This window comes from Liolophura sinensis, chromosome 1 (assembly GCF_032854445.1).
Source record: "Liolophura sinensis isolate JHLJ2023 chromosome 1, CUHK_Ljap_v2, whole genome shotgun sequence".
In the NCBI taxonomy this organism is placed as follows: domain Eukaryota; kingdom Metazoa; phylum Mollusca; class Polyplacophora; order Chitonida; family Chitonidae; genus Liolophura; species Liolophura sinensis.
This window is the reverse complement of record NC_088295.1, coordinates 49,223,459-49,244,013: the sequence shown is the minus strand read 5'-3', so window position 1 is coordinate 49,244,013 and position 20,555 is coordinate 49,223,459. Positions and strand designations below refer to the sequence as shown.

General features: G+C 41.5%; 1 protein-coding gene across 1 annotated transcript; it reads left to right on the top strand.

Moving 5' to 3' along the window:
• The first annotated feature begins 1,133 nt into the window (after window positions 1–1,133).
• On the top strand, window positions 1,134–20,037 carry LOC135476259 (uncharacterized). Its single transcript, XM_064756234.1, has 2 exons — window positions 1,134–1,450; window positions 11,640–20,037. Exon 2 carries the CDS (start codon window positions 13,155–13,157, stop codon window positions 18,309–18,311), a length of 5,157 nt encoding a protein of 1,718 aa, XP_064612304.1. The 5' UTR covers window positions 1,134–1,450; window positions 11,640–13,154; the 3' UTR covers window positions 18,312–20,037.
• The last annotated feature ends 518 nt before the right edge of the window (window positions 20,038–20,555 follow it).

Sequence of the window (20,555 nt, the reverse complement as noted above, 5' to 3'; positions counted from 1 at the left end):
TTAAATAAATAAAGTAACTTCAAGACCCTAAAACTAGTTTTTTGACTCCATGTATAACTCAGAAATTTAAACATATGCAAAAAACAAAAGCACAATCAAAATTCATCCTCTTCATGACGTCATATATTCAACCAATGACGAGCTTCAAAAGATATTAACGGATTTTAAACTTAACTATCATTGTAACTATCATTGTTCTATATGCACAGCAAATTTCAGAAGGATCCGTCCATTGGTTCTTGAGAAAATATTTGAAGGTTTTACTCGAAATCCAATATTGCGGCCAAACTAATTAAGTGACCTGGAAGGACAAACGTCAAAACTCTTATAGCGCCGTGCTGGCGTGCTAACCACCTCTGCCGCGGAGGCCCCCTAATTTCATTATAAATTGCAAAGAATGACCGATACTTTGATGAAAACTATATACCATATATATATATATAAACTATATATTATAAGCTATATAGTCACTTGGTAACTATGTTTGATGCAAACGTATAAATTGCAAGGCAATGGTTGTAAAACTCACCCATAACAGTTTGATGGAAATACTAAAATTGTTGGATTATATGATAATTAAATTATAGCAACTTGATAGCCTTCATATATTCATCCCAGACCACCAGTCCGAAGAAGGGTACCTACATATACATGTTTATGTCTATCTGATCCGCGTGTATACACTGACTGACCTACCAGCTGTCTTAATACCAACCTCATTTCGGTGAATCTCTTTGAGCACAGTTGATTATCTTACCAGGCGGATTTATTGAACAAACCAGCTTATGTTGTGGGTAAAACAAACGTCAACAGTGCATGCGAAGACGAATTTATTCCACTCCCTTTAGGCCGCTGATTTTTGGCAGGAAACGGTGCTCGATGAAGTGTGTTATTATCGTAATGTGGGGTGGGGAGCGTAATGTGGGATCGTGGTGGCGCTCGGCCTACCTGACCCTAGCGCGAACCCGGTTCCTCGCACAACTCACTGACGGTAACCAAAGAACATACAGACAGATATTTTTAAAGAGCAGAGGTAGTTGGCGCAGGGGAAGCAAATTTCTTTGAGGCATTAGGTTAGAGTTTGGGGGTTTAGGCGTGGAGGAAAGCTGGAGAAGTAAGTAGGAGTAAACGTACGTGTGCTGGCCTCACGCACAGTCCTAGGCGCTGTCAGTTTGGAGTTAACACAACAGCTTGGTACCCACTGCACTTCTTTGTTGAGCCCCAAGGAAACGTTTGTATCGTTTACTTAGGCTGGTCCGCGGGGCCACAACAACATCTGCTGTATGAAGACGATAAGCATTCTATTGGATTAGTGGTGTTACAGATTTTCGTCCGCTATAGTCCAACTATATATTCCATTACTGAACACGAGAAACGAGATTTGTCTGTGTTGTTGTTGTCGTTGCATCTTCATTGGAAGTCACAAGGGCGAAACTCTATATCTGCTAAGGTACGTATCCGGATAGTTTCTCTATATTTCTGTTAATTCGTATTCTGTTAATTATACAGTCTTAATTCATGTGTTTCACTGGATTGCAATATTGGCGCGTTAGCAAAATCTGTACTCGGGCCGTATAAACTACAGCTTCGTGTAGGCCTACGTTAGATTGATGCTTGTATTAGGTCTTCATAAGGTGTCATATGTTACCTATGGTTTAAATTGATACATATCTAACAAAGTATGTAGGATCACTAGGAAATGGGTACATTTTTGAAGGGCGAATATCACTGGAATACCAATAAATATAAATTTGTGCGGAATGCATTTTTCTGTAACACTTAAAAAGACACATGTGAAGAATGAATTTACAGAATTTCTGCACCTTTACTGTTTTACTTATGGGTTCAAGCTAAGGACACCAAGAAACTCATATGTGAGGAATTAATATTATTGGGACACTTAGCCATGTTTATGTGAAGAATGAGTCTCACTTTTAATGTACACCATGTATGAAATGAAGAAAGAGTATTGCTGCCTGAAGACACCAGGAAACGCATATATATGTGAAGAAGGAATGTTACTGGTGACATTTAGAAATGTTGATATGAAGAATAAATATTACCCTCAACATTAAGAAATGTGTATGCATTTTAACACTTTTAATGATACGCATACGCACAGCATGATCTTTAAACTGTTAAGCATGTTCACAATCCAACCCAGCATCTGTATTGACACCGTTTAACATGCAAGCGTCATATATACACGGAATGGCACTCTTTCTTAGAAAACAAGGTAGCCTAGGTGACGATGACAGCGGATATGCAGATCCATGCAGCGTGTGCCACCGGCTCCGTAGTTGCTCTTCCTTGTTGTATGGTGGCGCGAGCACATATGTTGCTTGCAGACGTTATATTGGCTCATCGCTTCTTTAGTTAGCGTAAACAATTGTATATAGGTCTGAAATAGTGAGCCGGGTTAGCTTAGGGCATGCAATGTGGACTTGCTCAGAGCAGACAATGTATGGACCTTCCCCTGTGGCAGTGATGGGACTTCAGTCGGCATTAGTAACCCTGAGCCTTGGGTAACAGGGTATAAAGTGTATGATGGCTAACAGTTAACTCCGCCCTGATGAAAATGACTACAAATAATCCATCTATTTAGTGCCCTACAGCTACCACGTGCACGCTTAAGAAGGGGTGTTGGGATGGTGGGGTATGTAAGGGGCCGGGAGTGTGTGTGTGGGGGGGGGGGGTAAGGGGGGGGGGCGCAGGGAAAAGTTCCAGAGCTATGGCTGTAGGAACGGAAAACGCTGCTGCAATCTGCATTATGTATGAAACCAGACTTTATACCAGAAGGCAAAGGACAATCGCAAAGGGCCAATGCTTTCACGCTATTGCTACGATTTATCACGACTTGACTATCAGCTACTTCTGGCAGAACTATACCACGGCAATTTAACCTTTACTGGTTTGCCGTTTCTTTGTAATAATATTATGTGTAACTGCTGTTGCACGATTTTATATTGACGATACATGATCCAAACATAGCTCGAATCTATTGGACGATGTACCACAAAGAGGCACATTCAAAAAATTAATTTTAACAGAAAGTCTGTTGTCTGAGTGATACTACAATGAATTCTGTTATTATATCATAATACTGTGTTATATTGAACAGAATATTCTGTTACCCTAATAGAAGCTTTATGTTGAATTAATAGAATGTGTGTGTTATATTTAACAGAATAATCATCTGAAATAGCAGAATAAATTCTAGCATCACTCATACAACAGACTTTCTGTTAAATTGAACAGATTATTTTTTTAAAATAACATCACAACCGATCGATGTTTTGTAAGGCTAAGAAGGTTGTTACAAAAATGTGCGTAAGCCAAAACATAAGCAGGCATTCAGGACAATCCCACGGATCTGTAAGTAGGCTCTCTTTATAGAAAGACATGTCCTTAGAATTAGATCTCAACCAACCACCTTTATAGTTTTTCTCAACTCAAACGCTGCTGTTCCAACCAAATTCTTGCTTCTGTTTTAAGTCGGCTTTTTATTGTTCAGCGATTCTGATTGGCACGTAGGTATGGCCTCTCTATTCAGGTAGACGTTATGTTAATCTGGTCCCCACCTCCGGAAAAATCACTTCTGTGATGTGTCTTACATGGTTGGAATTATCAGTACTTTGGTGTATAAAGGTAGATATACCTCTGTGTGTGTATGTAGGCAGATGTATAGAACTTTGGCGCATACTATCTTTTTGTTTATTGCAGTCTACATGAGTTGTATACAGTATTATTATCTATATGCATATATGTTATGTAGATCCAACTAAAACCGCTCAATCTCACAGTGGGCGTGACTAAATAGGTGTATTTTGCTGAGCACGTCAGTTCCAGTTTCACTCAGTTACACCAGACAGTACCGTAAGGCTATCTCAGGGCGAATGAGGTCGGGATTAAGGGTGAGGTACCGGTCACGTTAAATTAGAAAACGATGTTCCCAACCTTAGCATTACACGCCAGAAATAGATAAAAAAAACGTACTGGCTAATTTAAAGTAGGTGGAAAACATGAGGCATGGCATATGAAGACTTTGTCACGAATCTAAACAAACTTCACATATTATATATGCTAGAGTCTGTGGGCATCTAGCGTCTAGAACAGCATGGCCGGTAATGGTTTAACAAACACATAAATCACATGTGGTCCATTTTAGCTATACAGAGGGGGTATTACTTGGTTCTATTACTTAAAATTTTTTTTTATTTTTTGGTTTATGAAAATGATATATATTTTCAAAAGATCCATGAAGTAACGATTCATGATCTATAACTGCATGTTTAAAATACTTCCTCGCTGATGTCGTTCTGGGAAAAGAAGTGGTCTTAAGCTTATTGAGGACAGACTACATTTGTTGTCGAAGATTGGATTTTCAGACACCAGTGTAAAATGATCTGGAATATGGGTTATCCGCACACAAGCAACATTTGTTGTCCATTTTTGAAGATTCCAGCGGCGGAAGAGCGTCACATGGTGCGTTCAAGGTCATGTGACCCCAAAAAGTAGGCTGATTGATTGATGTAGACGGCAACCATCTCACAAGATCCAGATTACCCGCAGACAAGCGAAATCTTGTGTCCGGTTCATTTGTTGCTGGATTTTTTGTTGCCCAAAATAAACAAGCTGAATTTGTAGACCAAGTGTTCCAGACTCAGGAATTCATGTTGAGGTTACCCGCACACGAGTAAATTTCGAGGATTTTTCGTTGTCTGGATGAACAAATCTCGTTTTTGACAACAAATGTTGTCCGTGTGCGCTAGGCTTTACGTGGGTAAAGGTATTCATGATATACTCGATTCTAGGTATTTCAAAAAATACTAGAATTGTCCCCTCTTCCTCTGAATTTTTGGTTATTTTTATGTAAGGTTGTTCAAAATTATCGTCTGAATGAGATCGTTATTGGGTTGTGGCCACGCCAGTAAGAATCATATTTGCAAGTTCAATGAAAATTCCAGACACGAATGGCAGTTGAGAGGGCACAGTTATACATTGTAATTTATCACAAAATTCCAGACAAGAGAGAAAAGGACTTTAAAGAGCAAATCCTGAATTTCCCACCATACTTACAGTAAAGACCAGAATATGAATGAATCATTTCAAAATGTTAAACATGCAGAGGTTTGCGCGCTCTCCAATGCATTGGATCAAGACTCAGAGTCAAGCAGACCAAAGAAGTGCAGTTACGGTGCAGAGAATACAGCCCGGAAGCGGTGTGTGTGGATGCGTGGAACCCTTGATCCACACACTCGGAAAATTATCAGTTTTAACCTTTGGGAGGTTTAGAGCCCTTTCCACAGACACTGGAACGACCTAGATCTCCTTAACACGAGAGGACGAAATTATCCAAACTACACCGTGCGAAAACGTCGGCTATTTCGACAGGCTCCGTAGCTATCACTAATCTACATTAACGTATCATAAAACCAGCGGACAGCCGATGAGCCAGGGACGTATTTATGACCGTAACCCCTGTTTATGGGTGGTCAGGTGTGTTTAACTGAAGAACTGGGCAATAGCGAAGCAGCTCATTAGCTTGCTGAACATGAAGACTTTCCCAGTCAAAACTTAGCACATGTGTAGACTGGTGTTGCCTTGCCATTACGGCAGTAATCCTAGTGAATGTAAACGTTGGATAAACAGGCGCAATAAAACATGAGACTCCTCGTACACAAAAGCAGAATTATATAGAACCAGTGATGATTATTGTTTTTCACCAGTAGCCATGGCCCGATGACACCAGTCAGGCCAATATGGTCATTGCAAATGGCAATGTTTGGCAATGTTTTATATCACTGATTTCGATCGTTATTACCATTGCTTGCATATAGGTATAATTGCTCTGATGAAATATAGGATTTAAGTCATAAAACTAGGTGGACCTTCTTAGTAGATGATTAACTCAACATTTCTTGGCAAATATTACAAAAGGTATGTAAAAAAACCCAAATACTTCATGATATGTGAGTGCTACTTATAACCGTGCCCTGGCAGCCCTGGCTGCGGTACATCGTGTTTTCGTGAATGCATATAAAAAATGTAGGTTCTACCCGAATATCATGAAGAACACCATACCCAACAACAACAGCACTGACAACTGCAACCACAGCACAGCCGTCCTCCACCAACTCAGCTATGTGTCAGATATACCTATCATTGACATCTCTGCTCACCTTTTCATTTTTCGTGTTATTGATAGATCTTATAGGCCTACACATTTAGAAAAGAATTAGCCTTATTCCATTGTACATCGTAACCGCCGTCGTATAAGATAAATATTCTTGATACGGCGTAAAGCATATATTAAATAAATAAAGATTATACATGGGCATATGCTGTCTTCATGACGAAGTGTCCATGGCGTTTAAACAATAATACTTACACAATGGGATGCAGTGGTTTTAGACACGTTATGTATCATTGGAGAAAACAAATCAGTCAGTCAACTGGCGAGGGACCTTTTCCCGCCCAAACCAAGTCATTGATAAGCTGTGTAATATATTCTTCATTCCGAGCATTGTAATGGCGTTTTGTGAACAAACTTTAGCTGTAGTAACGTACTACGTATTCATTGCCAGAAGGCAGTTAAGCTTTAGACCGAGTCACATTTGCGCGGCAAGGGGTACCCTATTAAGCAGTCTATTAATTGATGGACAGGCAGAGTGTCCTTTCAGCTCTATCAAACTAGATTGACATCTCTTGCATACTTGTTCGATAATAATGCCAATAGACCCTGACGGAATGAGTCTTTAGATGAAGCAACCTAATCACTCAACCAATCAAAGCTACTCTCAAAATATATAATCTGTTATATTTAACAGAAAGCCTGTTGTTTGAGTGATGCTAGAATGTATTCTGCCATTGCAGTATTCTGTTGAATATAACACACGCTTCTGTTAATTCAACACAAAGATTCTGTTGTACGTGGGAAGGTCTGTCAGCAACTTGCGGATGGTCGTGGGTTTTCCCCCAGGCTCTGCCCTGTTTCCCCCAACCATAAAGCTGGCCGCCATCATATATATGAAATGTCTCTGAGTAAGACGCAAAACGCCAATCGAATAAATAAATAAATCAAAGATTCTGTTAGGCTAACAGGATATCAAAGACCTAGACCTAGCTAGAAGTTACAAATTGTAACTTGTAACGTCGAACTTCAAACTACAATTAGTTTACCTATTCTAGCTTGAAGTTATAAGTTGCAAGTTGAACTTGTAACTTCTAACTAAAGGTCTCTTTTATGTGGAATATGACACAGTATTATGTTATAATAACAGATTGCATTCTAGCATCGCAGACAACACACTTTCTGTTAAACTTCACGGATTAATGTTTTGAGTGTATCCATCAAATGATGACCCAACAGGACAGAGTCAAAGCTCAACTTATTATTACCACTTGTTATAACGTAATTGTTCCATAACAGTGTAATAAAATACATACAGCATGGACAGTAAAACCAAACTGAGAAATGGTCACACGTAGCCGGTGAAATACGGCCTCTTGTCAATTTACCTTACTTACCGTTTTATTCTAGCTGTTCATCTAAATGCTTAAATAGTAGCAAATTACATGTCATCTACCGCCATAGCTTAAGCAGCAATAGTTAAAAAATGCAGTGGTTTTAATGCCAATTTATTCGTCACTGATCTGAATACAAACATACCACTGTGCTACTGTGTATTTCAGGCTACGCTGTGTGCCATTGTAGGTGGAAACATGAGGCATGGCATATGAAGACTTTGTCACGAATCTAAACAAACTTCACATATTATATATGCTAGAGTCTGTGGGCATCTAGCGTCCTAGAACAGCATGGCCGGTAATGGTTTAACAAACACATAAATCACATGTGGTCCATTTTAGCTTACAGAGGGGGTATTACTTGGTTCTATTACTTAAAAATTTTTTTTTATTTTTTGGTTTATGAAAAGGATATATATTTTCAAAAGACCATGAAGTAACGATTCATGATCTATAACTGCATGTTTAAAATACTTCCTCGCTGATGTCGTTCTGGGAAAAGAAGTGGTCTTAAGCTTATTGAGGACAGACTACATTTGTTGTCGAAGATTGGATTTTCAGACACCAGTGTAAAATGATCTGGAATATGGGTTATCCGCACACAAGCAACATTTGTTGTCCCATTTTTGAAGATTCCAGCGGCGGAAGAGCGTCACATGGTGCGTTCAAGGTCATGTGACCCCAAAAAGTAGGCTGATTGATTGATGTAGACGGCAAACCATCTCACAAGATCCAGATTACCCGCAGACAAGCGAAATCTTGTGTCCGGTTCATTTGTTGCTGGATTTTTTTGTTGCCCAAAATAAACAAGCTGAATTTGTAGACCAAGTGTTCCAGACTCAGGAATTCATGTTGAGGTTACCCGCACACGAGTAAATTTCGAGGATTTTTCGTTGTCTGGATGAACAAATCTCGTTTTTGACAACAAATGTTGTCCGTGTGCGCTAGGCTTTACGTGGGTAAAGGTATTCATGATATACTCGATTCTAGGTATTTCAAAAAAAAACTAGAATTGTCCCCTCTTCCTCTGAATTTTTGGTTATTTTTATGTAAGGTTGTTCAAAATTATCGTCTGAATGAGATCGTTATTGGGTTGTGCCACGCCAGTAAGAATCATATTTGCAAGTTCAATGAAAATTCAGACACGAATGGCAGTTGAGAGGGCACAGTTATACATTGTAATTATCACAAAATTCCAGACAAGAGAGAAAAGGACTTTAAGAGCAAATCCTGAATTTCCCACCATACTTACAGTAAAGACCAGAATATGAATGAAATCATTTCAAAATGTTAAACATTCAGAGGTTTGCGCGCTCTCCAATGCATTGGATCAAGACTCAGAGTCAAGCAGACCAAAGAAGTGCAGTTACGGTGCAGAGAATACAGCCCGGAAGCGGTGTGTGTGGATGCGTGGAACCCTTGATCCACACACTCGGAAAATTATCAGTTTTTAACCTTTGGGAGGTTTAGAGCCCTTTCACAGACACTGAACGACCTAGATCTCCTTAACACGAGAGGACGAAATTATCCAAACTACACGTGCGAAAACGTCGGCTATTTCGACAGGCTCCGTAGCTATCACTAATCTACATTAACGTATCATAAAACCAGCGGACAGCCGATGAGCCAGGGACGTATTTATGACCGTAACCCCTGTTTATGGGTGGTCAGGTGTGTTTAACTGAAGAACTGGGCAATAGCGAAGCAGCTCATTAGCTGCTGAACATGAAGACTTTCCCAGTCAAAACTTAGCACATGTGTAGACTGGTGTTGCCTTGCCATTACGGCAGTAATCCTAGTGAATGTAAACGTTGGATAAACAGGCGCAATAAAACATGAGACTCCTCGTACACAAAAGCAGAATTATATAGAACCCAGTGATGATTATTGTTTTTCACCAGTAGCATGGCCCGATGACACCAGTCAGGCCAATATGGTCATTGCAATGGCAATGTTTGGCAATGTTTTATATCACTGATTTCGATCGTTATTACCATTGCTTGCATATAGGTATAATTGCTCTGATGAAATATAGGATTTAAGTCATAAAACTAGGTGGACCTTCTAGTAGATGATTAACTCAACATTTCTTGGCAAATATTACAAAAGGTATGTAAAAAAACCCAAATACTTCATGATATTGGAGTGCTACTTATAACCGTGCCCTGGCAGCCCTGGCTGCGGTACATCGTGTTTTCGTGAATGCATATAAAAAATGTAGGTTCTACCCGATATCATGAAGAACACCATTACCCAACAACAACAGCACTGACAACTGCAACCACAGCACAGCCGTCCTCCACCAACTCAGCTATGTGTCAGATATACCTATCATTGACATCTCTGCTCACCTTTTCATTTTTCGTGTTATTGATAGATCTTATAGGCCTACACATTTAGAAAAGAATTAGCCTTATTCCATTGTACATCGTAACCGCCGTCGTATAAGATAAATATTCTTGATACGGCGTAAAGCATATATTAAATAAATAAAGATTATACATGGGCATATGCTGTCTTCATGACGAAGTGTCATGGCGTTTAAACAATAATACTTACACAATGGGATGCAGTGGGTTTTAGACACGTTATGTATCATTGGAGAAAACAAATCAGTCAGTCAACTGGCGAGGGACCTTTCCGCCCAAACAAGTCATTGATAAGCTGTGTAATATATTCTCATTCCGAGCATTGTAATGGCGTTTTGTGAACAAACTTTAGCTGTAGTAACGTACTACGTATTCATTGCCAGAAGGCAGTTAGGCAGTTAAGCTTTAGACCGAGTCACATTTGCGCGGCAAGGGGTACCCTATTAAGCAGTCTATTAATTGATGGACAGGCAGAGTGTCCTTTCAGCTCTATCAAACTAGATTGACATCTCTTGCATACTTGTTCGATAATAATGCCAATAGACCCTGACGGAATGAGTCTTTAGATGAAGCAACCTAATCACTCAACCAATCAAAGCTACTCTCAAAATATATAATCTGTTATATTTAACAGAAAGCCTGTTGTTTGAGTGATGCTAGAATGTATTCTGCCATTGCAGTATTCTGTTGAATATAACACACGCTTCTGTTAATTCAACACAAAGATTCTGTTGTACGTGGGAAGGTCTGTCAGCAACTTGCGGATGGTCGTGGGTTTTCCCCCAGGCTCTGCCCTGTTTCCCCCAACCATAAAGCTGGCCGCCATCATATATATGAAATGTCTCTGAGTAAGACGCAAAACGCCAATCGAATAAATAAATAAATCAAAGATTCTGTTAGGCTAACAGGATATCAAAGACCTAGACCTAGCTAGAAGTTACAAATTGTAACTTGTAACGTCGAACTTCAAACTACAATTAGTTTACCTATTCTAGCTTGAAGTTATAAGTTGCAAGTTGAACTTGTAACTTCTAACTAAAGGTCTCTTTTATGTGGAATATGACACAGTATTATGTTATAATAACAGATTGCATTCTAGCATCGCAGACAACACACTTTCTGTTAAACTTCACGGATTAATGTTTTGAGTGTATCCATCAAATGATGACCCAACAGGACAGAGTCAAAGCTCAACTTATTATTACCACTTGTTATAACGTAATTGTTCCATAACAGTGTAATAAAATACATACAGCATGGACAGTAAAACCAAACTGAGAAATGGTCACACGTAGCCGGTGAAATACGGCCTCTTGTCAATTTACCTTACTTACCGTTTTATTCTAGCTGTTCATCTAAATGCTTAAATAGTAGCAAATTACATGTCATCTACCGCCATAGCTTAAGCAGCAATAGTTAAAAAATGCAGTGGTTTTAATGCCAATTTATTCGTCACTGATCTGGAATACAAACATACCACTGTGCTACTGTGTATTTCAGGCTACGCTGTGTGCCATTGGAGAAATGAATCGGTCAGTCAGTCAATCAGACTGTCAAAGCTCTGTTCAAATTTTTTTTATTTCTTTTACAGACTTTTCTTTTGCTTTCAAGTGCCTAACTATTATTCTACAACACCAAGTTTCAGCTTAAAGCCAGAAAAAATATGAAATTAATATGCTTGTTCTATCAAGTGCTCCGTTTTAGTATTTTATATATGTTTTACTTTATTCCTTTCTTCAGAGCCAGTGACTGGGTGGCAACAGGAAGAATGCTCCGAAGTTCCCACGATTTTGCCCGATGATTTCAGTAGTGGGTAAATATGCTGGACTATAGTTTACATTTTCGCTGCTCGATGTAGAGATATTGAGTGTTTTGTTCCTCCGGCTGACGTCATCTTGTGATAAAAAAAAACTGTCCAGACTCCCCACTATGACAGCAGGAAGCCGCTTACCCCCATCAATAAGAGACTGCATTCCGTTCTGTGACTCCGTTTGTTTACACGCCTGAGAAAAGGACTAGGGGTATCAGAACAGCAGATACGGCCGGGCTCCCTGCTTCCCTTCAGTCAACCTACCACAGCTGCACCTTGTAAAGCCCATCACTGATGTAACCATCCTGGTATTCTTCACCCAGAGCCTCTAAAGCTGGAGCCAACGACCTCACCTGCAGGGCTGATAAATTGATAGCATGACCTATAACCTTAAGCATCGACACCTGAACAACCACCAGTTGCCTAAGGGAGACCGACGCTCACAAGCATTTTTTTTCCGGACGCAAATACTTTCTCTCGCTGTGGTCAGGGTTTATTGTTTCCATTTAACGACATCGTGGGTTGGATGCTTACGATAAATAATAATGGACCAGTGCTATACGAGTGAAAGCCATATTTGTGCTTGATAAGGCTGATCACTTTAACAGATCACTGAGGCCCAAAGAGTCACACAACTTCCTTACTTCTCGTAGCGCCTCGTATTAAATGTGTGTAAGACGTCTTTTCATCTACGATTACAGTATTTTGTTCATGGACAAACATTGAACTTGTGAAAACTGTTTATTAGATAGTTTGCTGCAGGCGATTACGCTTCGTTGGTACCTTCCCCGTGAACAGAACCAACACTGCCGGCCATTTCAGCTTCCAGACCAGTTGTCTGTACAATTCCGAACAAGGTTCTCGGTGGATCGAATTTGATATATTCGGCTTTAGTGTGTTCTCAGAGATAAAACGTTTTCAGGATAAAGACAAAACCAGATATTGTTATTGCGGAAGATGTGGCTTATGCAAATGTGATTTATGTGAAAGTTTGACATAAATACCGAGATGTTGTGCTCAATATGCTTTGCAGAGTGTCTGATATCGTGTGGTGCTGCGCATTCCAGGATCATGGGAACATCTTGATAACTAATTATCACCTGGATATATGTTACGATCAAGGATGACGTGATTTACATGTACTTAAGTTTCTTTACTCTTCTGACTCCAGTCTGTGAGCGTTCTTAGTGGACTGAAGGCAATTCGTAACGTTCGGCGACGATACCTTACCCAAATCGGAAACACATCTACCTCTGTTGTGTCGCCATATTGTTTATTGTGTTCTTTATCTCACTGTGAGCGTTATTTTATCATATCTAGTTGAATCCTTGAGATATTCACAGGTACAAACCTGTTGATTATTCCATTTATTGTAATTAGATGTTATAATTTAAATAAAACTTCTAGAAAAGGAGATTTTAGGACACAGTCGAGATACGAATGCAATGGCGGGCGGGACAAAATTTATCAAGGAAATAAATGACCAATTTCTCATCTGCAAAATTTGTCACGAAACATACAAAGATCCCAAAACGTTAACATGTTTGCACACTTTCTGTACGGATTGTCTTCAGCAGCATATTGACTCAGAGCGAGAGAGAGCCAGTCGTTTCTCGCTCTACAGTCGTTACATTACGTGTCCGCTCTGTCGGAAAAAGACGGAAATTCCTAACGGGGGCGTCCGGAGATTACCGGACAATTTTCTCGTGTCCAATTTGACGGATGTTGTCAATAGACGGCGCTCCGTCAAAGCGCCATCTTGTGAGATATGTCAGACGATGCGTTCACGAACGAACCAGGCATGTTCGAAGTGTGTGGAATGTTCCAAATTATTGTGCAAATCATGCGTGGAATTGCATCGTAAAACCAAAGTTACTGAGCACCACAGTTTGTTTGATATAGAGGATGAAAAGGATATTGAATGTAAAGTTCACCCAGATGAAATCGTTCGGTTTTTCTGTGAACCATGTGAGACTTGCGTGTGTATTCTTTGTACGTTCCAGGAGCATCGGGACCACGAAGTCTGCTCCTTCAGTGAAGGATTTGCTAAGAACAAGACGGCCTTGGAAAATCTGATGGCCAAATGCAGAGGTCGCGCCTCAGATGTACAAAACCTGCTGAGCACAATTAACAAGTGTGAAATGCTAAAAAAAGAAACTCAGGAAAGCATTCGTGATCTGGCGATAAGTTACACGTCACAAGTTCGGGGCATGGAGAAAAAACTGCTGAAAAAAGTGGAGAGCGTATTCGGAGGAGGTGAATTTATGGCTTTCTTACAGAATAAAGATTGGCTGCGTGAGAGCCTGGGCAACCTGGAGAGCACTTGTAATTTGACGGATGTCATTCTGAAGGATAAAAACCTGGAAATGTTGCTATTAAAAAAAGAAATAGAAGAGAAGCTAACCATGCTCATGGAGCCGTCACTTCCTCCAGTACCAAGTGATCTTTCCAAGCAAGTTAAGTTTATCCCTGGTTCAGTGAAGTTGGGATATCTGTCTGTGATCAATGGCTCGAGTGATGGAGATAGTGATAGCTTACCTACTGACATTATATGCTCTGATACGCAAACCGACACGGTTTCCATGGAGGATACGTCAACCACCATGGGTTATAACCTTGCGCAGCCATTTGCCGAGCGGTCTAAGTCATTACAGACGGACCCTGTAGAGGTAATTCAAACGGCCAACAAGGAGGTGGGTACTATTCCTGTGCTAACTCGGGACAAGGGCAGCGATGCTCTCGAGCTGGATGTGAAGAGCAAAGGGGTTCTGACGGAAAGACCAAGCTGCCATACCGTCAAGTCCCAGACTGAGAGAACTTTAACCTATGACCAAGAGAGCATGACAAGCCTAGGGGGCAGCGACGTGGCGGTAAATACACCGCTAATAGAGATGCTCAATAAAGTGATACAGGTCTACCCGGACGTTACCAGTCGAGGGGTCCAAGCTAAGACAGGGACAGACATGCACGATCATCGTGCGAAATATGATACAATAGATTCGTCTTGTGTAGAAAAAATTCATGTGGATTCCAAACAGCCGATGACAAATGGCACGACCCGCGACCATACTCCGACAGCACCGGCGGGGTTACCGAGGACAAAATGGCCAGTAAGCAATCGCGGAATCCAAACTATGCTCACTGAAGAGGCGAGACTTACGCTCCGTGCAGTTACAAAAGATTCAGGAATTATGACAGAACATGTTAACATTGTAAGTGATAAACACGATGACCCATCCCAAGGGCAAACACTTTCTCACAGTTTCGGATACGGAAGGGGAGCAGTGTGTAGAAAGTGCAAATGTCCAGTGGTTGATAGAAAAAAGGGAGATCGTGAATCAGAAGTAACTTTAGCTGAGAACTCCGATGTAAGAGATCAGACTTCAGCAGGTGTAGCAAAAACAACTCGAAGTTTTGGAACAGATCCAATAAAATGGCCAGATTCTTGCAAGTCTACAGAAACAGAAAAGATTCGTTCATCCGAAAAATCAGTTCACGTGTCTGTTTCCGTAAATGATGCTGGAACAGTTGTGGACAGGTCTTTATCGTCCGTTCGGAATAAATCCACTTCAACTCCAGTTATACAACATAGTGATTTGGACACTCAAACAGCCGCGGCTGACGTGAAGCACAAGTCTACCTGGAGTTACGTTAGACAATTCAGTCGCGGAACGTTGACCGACAAAATCGAGGAACCCGACAAAAAGGCGACCAATCCGCAAATTACAACCCGGAGCAAAACGACAAATACTCCATCCGTTGTTGTGTCCCACAAAGCTTCCACCGCCACAGTCAAGACCATGGATAGCAGCACGGAGATACTCGGTAGTGAGCAATTGAAAATGGTTCCGATCCTGACGGACTCATCTACATCAACAGACGCCTCCCTCCACACAGCGGATGAGTGTGAGGAAACAACAGAAGCAGGCACGAACAAAAACTCGATTCTACCTCTGCTGTTTCCCGTGCGAACATCCGTGGACGGCCAGCTGCCCGTCACTGTGGACAGTTTTACCGCCATGTCTCCAGTAAAAACACGAGAAACAGAGACGTTGACAGCTCAGCTGCCGTTGTCGGATAGGTGGACCAGTACTGATGTCACGCAGTTATCCAACGCCAGCACCGCCACCAACGTTATTCACACCAATGACAAAGGCGTGTTTACTCCGAGGACGGCGATGTCAGATCAGTTTACCAACACGCCAAAGGTAGAGTTGAGAGAGTGCGAGACAGAAGCCATCGTCACAACAACGGACAACGAAACGCTAACGGACAAGATGGTGTTCAGCGACGCGCAGACCGGAAGTGAGCTGACATTCAGTGACAGCACAACCTGGATTGACTTTCAGTCCCATTTGGAAGCGGACACGATGACCGATCCAACTAGCATCAAAGACAAAGAGATGATGGTGAAACCCACCATGTTCAGTAAACGGACAAATACTTCACCGGGTGTGGACTCCCTGTCCAGGTCAGTGGACGGCGCATTTCAGGTGGAATTCCAGCCAGTCCTCACTCGAAGTTTACCGGAATTATTACTAACCTATTTCCCCGGCCCTCCAAGCGAGCCGTACCAGGAGATCAGTATCCCAGTCCCCACCGTAGAGCGGGGCACTATGTACTCACCCATCATGACATGTGACCAGAGTACCATGGCCATGTCTATACTACCAACAGACGAATCACTGACTGTCTCCACTCAAACTCCAGGCGCCATGTACGGGGAAGTTAATTCTTATGACTGGCCTTACGAAAATGACGATTTGTCTTACGAGGAAAAAGCCACATCTACCGAATCTCTAGTCTACATGGGACTGTTAAGTGAATTGGATAATATCGATGAACTCTTCTTCGTTCCAAATGTTACCTTGGAAACGGTCTCCTCGGCAACGTCGCTTTCAGATGTATCTATGGAAACGGATCGAATAGAAATGTTGGACCAAGAAATGAGCACAGAACAAATAAGCCTGTATGATTGTAGTACTCAAACTTACCTAACAATTTCTCCAGACGAACAAAACTTCCCTGACCCCTCACAGTTGCTGCCTTCACCATCCAGTGATGGAAGTCCGGCTCTTTGTATGATAGATGCCAGTACCAACACTCGCCCTGTACGAACAATGTGTCGGGAAACAAGCACACCTCCCCGGCATCTTCTCTCCAAATCTACCATGACACATTATGTGGCCAGAACCGACAAATCTACGAACACCGCTCGGCGCATGAGCAGATGGGACCTTCCGCAGATCAGTACGAGTGAGATGGGAGTCAGCACGGATAGCCTAGCCCAGGAGGACAAAGATACCATGACGGTACCCAGCAACTTGAGAGATAGCTGCGTGTCGACAGACTCCATGTTTCTCGACGAGAAGATGGCGGAGTGTATAGTCAAGCTGAAGAACGTGTCTGAAAGACTACATAGTCCCACACAGAAAGTTCCTAACGAAAGTCCCTTTGGTTCCCGCTCTCAGTTGGCACGACGCAAGTTGCCAGATCTGGAAGACATGTTAATAAAACCAAGAGAGGTCCTGGAGAACAAAGCGTCTTCACCAGGAGATGAGCACTCGTCTTCTTCCCGGAGTCTGACCGAAGACGAACGACAAAAACAAGTGCAGGACCTGCTCCTGCAGACTCAGATAGCTCTGCAAAAGACGAAGTCAGATGCCACTCGAAAACTCCAACCTATCACAACTCTCAGAGCCAAATCTGGGGACAGACTGGCAGCCATTGAAGAGGAACACTACAAGAGCAGGAGTTTACCCCGGCAGTTTCCCGAGAGGGAGCAATTGACAGGTGTGAGGATGGGGCGACAGGCCATGACTCCTAGCCGTTTGCCTCTGTTACGTTACAACTCAGCACCAGGGCGGATCGCCACCGTCCCCACACAGAAAGGCAAGATGCCCAGATCACCCACCCGCGCTGTACCCACCAAAATCCCCGCACCTGTCAAGGCTCAGGAAACGATGCCAGCACAAATACCACCTCTAGCTGCGGATAGAAGGAGCTCTGGTCAGCTCCCGTCCCTACCCGCAATTTCGGAGACTAGGACACCATCCTCCTGCTCCGGTTGTTCCACGGTGTCATGTTCATCTGTAGAAACCTCATCCTCAGGGACGGTGTCCTCTGATATAGTGCCTCAACATCAGCTAGCGAAGAAACCTCTATCGCCATCTTACTCTTCATCTTCAACATCATCTGTTCAGTCGGCTGCGGATCCAGTTAAATCCCAGCGCAAATCTGCCATGAGCTTTATGCAAAAACTTCTTCCAAGGAAGAAGAAATTTTCTGCTTCGCCAAGTCCAGAACCACAAAGGCCCTCACCGATAGCTTCACCAAAACCTACACCCAAATATAAACCTGAAGAAAAGTCCCCAAAGAGTCCGAAAAGAGCAAGGCCGTTCGTTTACATGAGACAACGAATATTTTCAATTCAGCACGACGGGGAATCATCGAAACCAAAGAAAGACAAGGCCAAAAAAGTCAAGTCCAAATCCAAGACGGACATCAGTTCTCCCGGCTCTACGAGACGAGAAACTGAAGATCCGGGGTCACGTGATCCATCTGCCTGCGCCTCCCTACCTACCGCCTCCAAGAAAAACTAAACTTTCTCCGTCATTAATATATATAGGCCTGTTGTCAGATATCGTTCAACATACTGGAATAGTTTGGACTTTAAACAGTTATGGTAGATGGACAGAGACAATGGTTTAACTTGTTGTCTGGCAGCATTTTTCGTAACAATCATCCGGTTGTTCGCTGTCCACGACATGCTGAAATTATAATATTAAATGATCTTACCCAATAGTGCTTGTATGTATTAACTCTTCTGTGAAACGACGGATATATACAAGTTCTGAAAATGTAAAATTCTGACCAGATTCTTTGGCAGGTTTTCAACTCGCTGGATCAAGGGTTTTACCGAAATTTACATTGGGATTCCATATTCGATGTTGATAATATTTTTTCTGCAAAATGATTCAGTTGAAGATGTGTACAATATTGAAGAGAAAACGCAAACAGATGAATAAGACGCTGGACGTCTGTTTATGAATTGTCTATGTATCTCAGTTGTTAGTGTGCCTACCATAAACGTAATATTTCCATAGTGCTTTTGACACACGGAGCTTTTGACACACAGATTAGTGCTGATGTAGTTTCTGCTGAATGAAATATTTGTACGTATCTGTAGTTTCACGTATAACGCTTGGTTTCTGTTTCATGTGTATGGGCGGTTACGTTTAAACTCGTACATCCCTCGGCCTCTCCATTTGAGATTATGTAAGCTGATTTCAAGAACATTTTCGTGGTGCTTTATTTGGGATATTAATTTGGTGCTCGATAAATATGACTTATTTGTAGCTGGCTGTATGTCATTAAATCCTCAGCAGTCAACAAATCTTCAAGACTTGTACAAGTTACAAAAAGTTACAAAAATGTGTTCTTTTTTGCTCGTGTTGCCACCGATGGCTGTATATATATGTGTGTATCATAAAATCGGTTGCGCAGCATTATGCTACAACGATGCAATAAAATAAGTTTAAATTTGCCCGTAAGTAAATGTATTATGCGTTGCAAGTTACGTAATAATCATGCAGGCACAGTGTATTATATGTATAGTGGTATGTCTCAGGGACATTAAGTTTTCGATTTTTTCATCTTATCCATATATTTGAAGATATAAGGATATTTGATCTACATGCCCTGTCGTAGCACCGTCCATTGCTGTTAAATCAATCTGCGAGGTCTAGTCTACAATGTTATCAAACTGGTTTAGGTGTAGATTTTGATATCGGTTGTGCCATTCTACCTTATAAGTATAACAGAGGATTGATTTTATTGATATATAGATGTAGTATTTAATTTATGTGAATTTTATATTCGAATTGCTATACTTGAAAGTATGAGTCACCATATGTCAATAACAACACTTTGGTTTAGTTCACACGGACTTATGTTTATTTATATTTTGTAAAGAAAACACGATTTTGGGAGAATCTGTAGTATTTTACCGGACTGAGATCTATAGTATACTATCGCCTTAAAAGTAGCGAAAATGTGTCACAAACATCTCTAAAGTAATATGATCCTTAATGTGAATTTTATCAGGACCGCCGTTTTAATCTGTGAAATAATAATTTATGTTACTTCTTTAATGATTTCAATCATCCAATGCGCATGCGTTGTTTTGTATCTTTCTGAAAAAATTTCATTTCTTAGAACATTTTTCTGGTGTAGTCAGAAACGTTCCTCACCACAAATTCTGGAACAAATAGGTAGGAAATGTGGATTCGAATGCAACACTTCACCAAATAAATGTACTTCACCCTAGTTACATTGGTTTTCTCTGAATCTACCATGTTTCAACAGCGGACAAGTTAATTACATCGATTTTCCCTGACTCAGGTTGTGTCTCCTCCACAGATAAACTAGTTACAGTGATTTCCCGAGACTGTGTCATGTTCCTCTAACCTTCATGTTTCCTCCGCAGATAAGCTAGTTACCGTGGTTTCCCCTGACGTTTATGTTTCCTCCGCGGGTTATCTAGCTACAGTGGTTTCCCCCGACTCTGTCGTGTCTCCTCCACGGATAAAGCAGTAACAATGGTTTCCCATGACTTGTATATTTCCTCCGCGAATTAGCTAGTCACAGTGGATTCCCCCGACTTTGTCATGTTTCCTCCAAGGATAAACCAGTTACAATGGTTCCCCTTGTCTCTGTCAAGCTTCCTCCGCGGGTAAGTTGGTTACAGTGGTTCCTCCTGACGTTTATGTTTCCTCCGCCGGTTATCTAGCTACAGTGGTTTCCGCCGACTCTCTCATGTCTCCTCCGCGGATAAAGCAGTTACA